Raw genomic sequence first — 8,778 nt, 5'->3', positions numbered from 1 at the left:
TTAGTTTAAAAAAAAAAAAAAAAAAAAAAGTGGGGATTTTTTTTTGATCAGAGAAAACAGAATCCCCAGTGATAAGGAAGCATATAAGCACAATGGCATAAAAATTGCTGTGGTGATGCAACCGGAGCTAACTTGTGACAGCTTTTTTTAGCCCTCTTAAGCCTTAAGTAAATTGTAATGTAGACAGCCCTAGTCCTTCACTGTTCTGAGAGGTCTTATTAGTTCCCATTTATAACATTGACTTCAAGATGGCTGAATTAGACAGGCACCTTGACAGGCGCTACTTCACAGTCAGGGCAGCTAGGGTCTGGAACCAGCTTCCAAGTGAGGTGGTGCAGGCTCCCACCCTGGGGGTTTTTAAGAGGAGGTTGGATGAACACCTTGCTGGGGTTGTTTGACCCCAGTGCTCTTCCTGCCATGGCAGGGGGTCGGACTAGATGATCTGCTCAGGTCCCTTCCAGCCCTAGAAACTATGAAACCTTTTCCAGCAGCTAGCTAAAAGTGTAATCTGGCACAGCTGTAAGAACTCATGGTTTAACTCCTGAGGCTTTCAAACCTTTGATAAATCCCAGTGCAAATGGTAGGATGTTCTCAAGCAGGGATTCTGAAATGTAAGTTCCCATTAGAATCCAGACTTGGCTTTCAGAGCAATTTGTTTTTTGATCCCTTTGTGATAAATGGAGGGTTAAACTCTATTTAGTTGAGAGGTATTAAGAGACCTTTACATTTTTCATACAGTGACCCTATTCCTTAAACTGTCTGGCTATGCTAAATCAGTCTAGCTCAATAATATAATGTTCAGTCACTATTTTGTACTCTGCAAGTAATGGAAGTTCTGAGTCCTGAGTGAGCAACCTGACCTCAATCCTTTACACATTACAGTGAATTTTTTTCTTCTAGTTTATAAGCGTTACTGGTATACTTATTCCCTTCCCTATTTATGTAAATATTTTATAATTTTCTTAATGTTTCTCTTTATAACTAAATGAAAAAGTATGACTTGGGGAGTTCTGGATCATAATGCATGTTAGTCTGCAGCAGTTGCAAAGACACAACAGTAAACTGGAGTGAGGAGTTTGGTTGCCAAAGAAATTCAGAATCCCCATTGAATGTTACTGTCTGGTTCTCCCACTTTCCGTGAACAGGTAACTGAAATGCTTCTAGCAGAGGGCCATTTGCCAAGCATAGCCGGCATATATGTGAGCTTGTACAAAGCTTTTGATGCCTGTCAAAAGAGTAAGAGTATGAAGCAAAACCACAATTTATAGACTAGGTATATATTGTGCCATTTAACTGAAGATTTTTTTTTTATTTGGTTTTTTTCTAGGAAAATCTTCCTTGACTATTCAGTTTGTGGAAGGCCAGTTTGTTGATTCATATGATCCAACCATTGAAAACAGTAAGTAATTTTAAACTGCTTTCCAGGAAATTCTCTGAATGAAAACTCATCCTTTTTTGTATAATCTCAAAAGGGATTTCATGCAAATTGTTAATCCCTGTGAAGAATTTCATTAATCCCAATAACATTAAAACTCACAACTAAAACGTGAACAAGCGTTATCCTACGAAGTGTTCACATAGTAGATAATATTGAAATTTATAATTGCAAAGAGGACAAAATTTACACTGGGCAGGAAAGCTATTCAATATGAGGACTTAAAGTATATCCTAGTGGTCGTCTCATATATGAATGCTGTTCATTTTAATTATCTTAGTATTAACAATAAGACCATCAGTCTAATACAGATAAACTATCCAGGGACTTTTATATTTTAAATAAAGTTATGCAAACTCTGTGGAGAAGCTTCCAGAAAACTTAAATCTCTTAATTGAATAAATACCAAGTAACTTAGCACTTACTACTTCCTCTACAGGAGCCAATCTAATTATAAGAAAAATATTTAGTTAAATTGCAGGTAGTAATAGCTTAATTATTTTTCAGATTCAAGTAATAACATTTCCAGCAGTTTCATTGATGCTTACCAGAGCTATCTGTTGTAGCTCTTCAAATCCATCCTTGTATTTCTGTTCTATTATAACATTAAGTGAATCCAAAACACCCTAAACATTTTATATACTACATGCATAGTATTAAGAATTTAAGATTATTTAAAGATGCAAGCACAAAGACAACGGTTTGTTTCATGTTGATTAAAATGAGTATTTTGATAAAGTGCAAATAAAGGAAGAATCAAAGTTACTATATCACGTTTATAGTCTCTTAGATCTTTAGTCCAAGACTCATCTTTTTGACCTTCAAAGGATCTTGGTACTGCTGCTCTCAGTTCCCACTCTAGACCAGCTATACACGTTGATCTTCGCTAACTTTGAAAGATGCAAGTTGCTGGACTTCCCTCTGCATAGCCTGTCTTCCAGACTGATCAGGTTAAAATCTCAGAGCACTCCTCTGTACTCCAAATGATTGCAATGGCTAGTGCAGTGTAGACATGCCCTCAGCCTCTTAAGAACTTCCCTCGAACTGGGCCTCCATCAGTGACTGACTTGAAGAAGAATCTGACCATATGATATCAAGTCAGATCTCTCAAAAATGGGGTGGGGGAAAGTACCACCACGGAACAGGCTTGGGGTTTTTAGTTAGCTCTTCAAAAACCAGGCAGTGCCATCGTGCTTCATATGCTTTTTTTCTTCTTTAAATTTTATTCTAACAGAGCAATTTCAACAGCTGCTTATAACAGATTTTGGCAAGTGTCTTCATACGCTGCTATAGTACCTGGGTTTTAGGAGGCAGAGAGCTTAGGGATCCATCTTGCCTCAGAAAATGGGGAGCAGGTGGAGGTTTGTTCCTGCATGGTGATGATCTAGGATATACTGATTTCTCTTGAGTGCTATTTCTAGTCATTTGGAGGGTAGGGAGAAGAAAACTTCATAATGCTTGGGAGGAAGTGAAGGTAAGACGTGAGAGTATCTCTGGGTAATTAATAGATGAGCTTCAGGTTCCTTTGTCCTGTTAAAATAGGCTACTTTAATCAAGAATGTGCTTCTGAATGCCTCCAATTTTGTAATTTGGGTTTAGGTTTGGGAACCCAGTTACAAGGACTTAAGTACTATTCTGTTTCAGCACAAATATACCTGAACAATGAGATGTTGCAGTCATGTATACTTAAGTACCTTTCAGGCTGCAAATAAGAAAGCAAATAAATCTGCCTGATTTTGTGTGCTGCCAAACCTTTGGAAAGTCGCCAGGAGAAGGAGTACTTCCACAAAATGGCTTGTTGTTCTACATGTGGCCAGGAACAGCTTTTCTTTCCAGGTGTAGCAGGCAGGAGGTTTCCCAAGCTACTTTTCCAGCTTGTCATGCATAGAGGACAAAGTTGTGTTAGCTTACCCTCATTCTACACTGGAGAAGGAGGCATCTGTCCCTTTGCACTAGCAAAAGGGAAAAGTTTGAATCACACCTGTTGGCTCTGTAGAGAGCTAGTTTTGTCAAGCTAAATTGTGTATTTTCTCACTCACTTTATGCTCAGAAATAAAATGCACTTTGTTTTTGAAAGAAAAAAGGTCTTTCCTTATAGTAACCAAGTAACAGTAGCCAGGGAGCTGAGGTTGTTCTGCTCCCTGTGGGTGTGTCCAGACAAGCGCAAACGTGCAGCATGCGGCACTGCAGGTGTTGCCCGGACTGCTGCTTTGCAGCGCAGGGGGTTTATTTTGACCCTGGGAGATCCTGGGGTCAAAAACCTGCACAACTAGAAAAAGCAGGATGGTGCATGTGGCAGCCGCTCTGCTGTATTTGTTTCTTGTCCCTGGGGAAACGCACATTCCCCCTTGTGAGGTTGTGCCCTGTGAGTTCCTACAGTTTTTACTTTCCCTTTCTGGGAAGAAGTAGAAACTGCTTTTACCATATTTTTTACATATAATGTGCATGGAAGTTTCCAGCACTTGGTGTTTTGGGGTTTTTCTGGTTTTGGGTTTTTTTTTGTTTTGTGTTTTCAGAGGGAGGGAGAAGGATAAGGTATACATTGTATCCAAGAAAACATGGTAGTTTAGATGGTCAGGTACTGGGATGCACAGAGACTGCACTCCAACCCAGCAGTCTTAGTTCTAATGGATCTAGAAATACAGTGTTTGTTGCAAGCAAGCTGTAAGCGTACCTGGGTTAAAACTGGGAAGTTAACACTAAACATTTGCCTTAAATAGTTGCCCAAGGTGCATTGAGACAGGTGGGTTTCTGTAGTTCCTTGTCAACCATGCATGAGCTTGTTTCTTCTTTTAACCTTTGTCTCAAGTCTTTTGTCAGGATTACATTAATATATTATGACAAAATTACTGAACATTTCTCTTATGGTTGCTTTGTAAACTTAAGGTTATGTGAGGGCTTCCCTTCTGGTGACTTAGGAAGCATTCAGATTTAGTATTTGACTTCTATACCAGATGTGGTGCTGTGGAACTGGGAAATCTGTCAGTGTCACCATGCTCGATAGGTGGGAACCAGTGGAAATTGCGCTGGAAGTGCACTTCTTTAATTGGCTCCTTTAATTGTGCAGTTTCCCCTGCATAACCCCCCTGCTGTTTGACTGGTGGAGGAGCATTGCCACTTGCCCCTGATTGGCGGGGAGGCAAAAACCACCGTTTTAAATATGTCACAGTTTTTGCGGTCTCTGCTGATTGGCAGAGAGGCCCTGGTGGCCCTGCCACTTGCTGCTTACTTTACGCTGCCCTGGTGATGCGTCCCCTGCATGTGTGACTGTAGCAGGGGCAGTGGCATGGGGTTGCGCACAGGAGACGCATCATCAGGGCAGCATGGAGCTCATAGGGGCAAGCAGCTTTCCTGCATGGTCCCACTGTTCTTTGCAATGCCAGGTCACACCCGCTGGGCTGTAGAGGTCCCAGGGGAGGGCAGCAGGGAAGGAGCCCGAACCTGAAGCCTCACTTCCCACCCACAGCCCTCTGGCCCTGCTGGTGCCCCTCACTTCCCTCCCCCCCACCACCTGCCCTCCCACCCCTGCTCTTGTCCTGCGCTCTCCCATCTGTGCCGTCATCCTGCTCCCTGCTGGGGCCCTACACCTGTTCACTGCAGTGCTGGGCCCCAAGCTCCAGGCACTGCCCAGCTGGGCAGCAGCCCCAGCCCCAGCCCCAGCTCCTGCCGTGCCTAACTCCCTTCCTCCCTATGGGGGCCTCAGTTGCCCTCCTCCCCACTTAACTGCGGGAGATTCTCTCCAGGCTGCCTGGCAGCCATGTGCATATACATACACATGGCACCCTCTGCCTGACTGCCCTCCTCCCACTCCCTCCCAGCCCCTTGAGGGCTGGAACTTTGCCTGCCTGCAGAGGGCTTGCCGCAAAACTGCAAAATCTGCGGGGTTCTCCAGTAAAGTGAGAAATCTGCATTTGCCTCTGGTAAGAAGTAAAATCTGCGGTTTTTCTCCGTTTTTCCATGGGAAACAAAACTCGGATCCCTGCTGATCAGGGGCAAGTGGTGGGGCCGATGGGGCCCCTCCATTAATCAGTGGTGGGGGATGTCAAGGGGAAACTGCAAGATTAAAGGAGCTGCTGCACAGTGCATTTCTGGTCCAAATTCCACTGGTCCCTATGTATAGGTGCTCAGCCTCTCCCACTGCTTCCTCATTCTAGTCCAAAGGAGTCTGGTGTTCTTTCTGAGGCATGCTAACTCCTGAGGTCCAGGTGACAGTTTCATTTGATACCTGGTTTCTGGCCAGTGCACTTAAGAGGACTACTGGAACCTAGAAATGGTTGTGACCTGGCTGAGGAGAACTTCCAGTCTTAGGTTGGTTCCCACTATTAAAGACATGTCGGCCATCATTGCTGTCCACATGTGTTGAGCAGTATGTGGATGCAGGTGGGAATGCCAGTTGGACTGTGTTCCAGAAATTGTTCTCTGGAGGCAGGATAGGCCATATCTCCTTGTTCCTTGTCTCTTGTGATGTCCATTTTCAGGTTGTCTCTTTCTGTAGGATTCTGACTGACCCTCCCTATTTGAATGCTGCCTAAGTAAGTTTCTCAGAGGAGTCTTGCCCCTTCATGCCTGCATATGTTGTCAGTATGTGTCTGTCTAATTGCTGTTGGTAATTGCAGGTTTGCCTTGGGTGACTGAATTTGGTAAGGATACCTCTAGAAGGAGCATTCCAGAGTGCTCCCCTTTCTCTCAAGATACCACTTTTCAGGAGTTTCTGATCACCGCTTTCTCAATCTGGGGAGACTTCACTGAGTTTCTTTCCTTTAGTTTTGGTTCAAGCAGATTCATTATACGTCTCGGCCAAGCTTGATCAGGCTATGTGAGAGGCAAAGCTATCAGCTGACGTGGCTTTCCTGATGGCAGACAGTGACCACTACCAGTGCCCTCAAGGCCCCAGACACTATTTCCATTTTTCTCTCATAAAGCTAAGAGCTTTGAGTAGGACACTTCTGAGTGTGATTCCTGGAGTCACACAAGTCACTTGCCCCTGTGATGGGGCATCTCTTGTATAAACATCAGTGAATTTAAACTAAGGTTTTTGATCAGGCTGTGATTCTCACCTTGGGTGCCATGGCACCCTGGGATGACTTGAGATCCTCTCAAGGGTGCCATAGGATACTGAACAATGTTATCATGTTTGTACACCTAAGTGCTTCACATGATAAATCCAGAGTTTTCATATGCGAATCCACAATGTTAAAAACATTCTGCCCCGTTGTGGTCTTTTTTGAGTTCTTTGCAGCAGCAGAATTGCTCTGTTATTTTGCTGTAGTGAAAAGACAAGGAAAAGTGAAAAGCTGGCATTTTTATGGCGGGGGGGAACCTCAATTCTAAAAAGGTTTAGAACCACCTGGGCTAGTATCTGAAATTTTTGTCCCAAGTTTTGATTTTCTTGCACAATTTGTACTTGTATAACTGTCTGGGCTTTGCAAATTTGTCTACCTTTTCTGTATCCTTTTCAATTTAGCTGTTGCTGCTAGGCTGGGCGGGAGTTTCCACTGCACTGGGAGGGCGGGAGTGTCAGCTGCAGACAGCACTGACAGGTTCTGCATTGGGGCTCCTGAACGTGCCCCTGGATCTGCACAGGGTGGGGCAGGGTGGGACGGGCTGCCACTGCGGCCTGAGATCGGTGCCAGGCTCTTCCCGGCAGGGGCTGGGCTGTGCTCGAGCTGCGTGGTGGCAGCACTGGGAGTGCGGTTTGGGGGACCTACAGTGAATTTTGGGGTGGCTGCAGCCCCCCTCCTCCACCATAGGCCCGCTCCCAGCACTGCTGCTGCCTGGCCCAGCCCACACCAAGAAAAGCCCGGTACAGCCCCGGCAGCCACCCTGCCCCATGCAGATCTGGGGCCATGTGCCCCCCACCCCAGGGTGTGCACAGCAGCAGAAGCCCCTGCCCCACTCCCTTAGTGCAGGCGCCTGGATCTGCAGGGGCTTCCCTTCCCCCACCCCTTCTACCACAGCGTACTTACCAGCTGGACACTGCTCTTCAAGCTTCCCGGCCGCATATTGGAAGTCAGGTTGGTATCGGCTGATATGCCTCCTTAAAAATCAGTTATCAGTATCGGCCCCAAAAATTTTGTTGCACCCCTACTTGACTCCAGGCAACATTGAGGTAAATAGACTGTTCCAACTTCTAGCTGAGCCTAATTTGCACAAAATGAACTATTCCAGCCAGGAGATCTTACAACACTTTCAGCTCTCCTGTAAAATATGGATGGGTCATGGGTTTCAGAAGGGACCTTTTCATTGCTGCCTTTTGAGAATAGTGTAGTAAGAGTTACCTCTAGGGATGTGCAGAAGGCAAGGAGAGAAGGTCTGAAGGAAGATGAGAACCCCAGGAACAGGTTTGTAAGGTAATACCCTACAGAAACTTTAGTTAATAATCAGTTGATAAGCTTGTGGGAATAACTTTCCTTTTCTTAGCTGTCCATTTTAAGGATAATTGTCATCCTAAACCAATTTTCATGTGCAAACTAACGGTCACTCCTGTGATACAAGGAATCGTCTTCAGGTCTCTTGAGAGCAGGGCAATTTGTACTGAGCCAGGTTGGCTTGAGGTAAGTGGCCACGTCAAACAGCCTGAGCTTTGTCCGTATTAGGTGAGCAGTTGTGTGGTGCTGGTGTAGTAACCTGACTTGTTAATTTGAGCTTTGTTAATACGTACCCCAACCCCCAGGAGGCCCACTTAACTCAAGTTCTTACTGTCACTTAAACTAAGAACCTGTATGCTCAGCAGTTGGGCTGGGGTAATATTCACTTCAGTTCAAGCTAATACTGCAGTGATGACAAGGCTACAGACAGCAGCAGCCAGAAAAGGCTTACAAATGCAGAAACTTGATCTGTTTCATTTTTCTCTGATCAGCCCAGAGGAGCGGAGTACTAATGCAAAAGCCTCATGGATATCTACCAACAGTTCCCATACTAAGACGTGTGACCCAAGCTGTTGAAACAGTTAAATGGGGTCCAGGTTGCACAGAAACAGAGCTACTAGAGCTGGGTTCTGACTTAGTGTGGTGGCTAGCTTGGTCAAAAACCAACCAGAATCTAGGTTTCAGCCCCCTCCCAAAACTGGGAACTGTTTTCTCTGAACTTTCTTTCTCTTGCTCATAAGTGTACTTGAAAGGAACACCTGTCTGTGACATCCAATTTGATTGAAAGCGGGAAGACTGAATGCCCCAAAACCGCTTTTACAGATGGACGAGAGAAGGTGAAAGTCTGCTTCACTGTAGCTGCAGGTTTTTTCCCCCCCCCCCCCCCGTGTTCAGGACGTTACAAGAGCACTGCTCAAAATGAGTTTGAGCAGGAAGTGTAACAGATGAGTGCTGAGCTGTTTGACTGATGTAGGT

General features: G+C 44.9%; 1 protein-coding gene and 1 long non-coding RNA gene across 3 annotated transcripts in view; one reads left to right on the top strand and one right to left on the bottom strand.

The window, feature by feature from the left end:
* The window catches only part of RHEB (Ras homolog enriched in brain), a 64,813-nt gene that overhangs the window by 26,482 nt on the left and 29,553 nt on the right, over window positions 1–8,778 (top strand). For both annotated transcript variants that reach the window (XM_019508121.1, XM_019508122.1), the window contains exon 2: window positions 1,328–1,399. In XM_019508121.1, coding sequence (XP_019363666.1) covers window positions 1,328–1,399 — 72 coding nt within the window. The remainder of the gene's footprint in view (window positions 1–1,327; window positions 1,400–8,778) is intronic.
* LOC109291221 lies at window positions 37–1,329 on the bottom strand. Its single transcript, XR_002095774.1, has 2 exons — window positions 480–1,329; window positions 37–269 (listed from the first exon to the last, which is right to left on the bottom strand). It is a non-coding gene; the product is annotated as an uncharacterized LOC109291221 (long non-coding RNA).

This window comes from Gavialis gangeticus, unplaced genomic scaffold (assembly GCF_001723915.1).
Source record: "Gavialis gangeticus isolate Ggan-Ray unplaced genomic scaffold, GavGan_comp1, whole genome shotgun sequence".
Taxonomy (NCBI): Eukaryota; Metazoa; Chordata; order Crocodylia; family Gavialidae; genus Gavialis; species Gavialis gangeticus.
The sequence above is the reverse complement of the archived record's forward strand: the minus strand, read 5'-3'. Positions and strand labels throughout refer to the sequence as shown.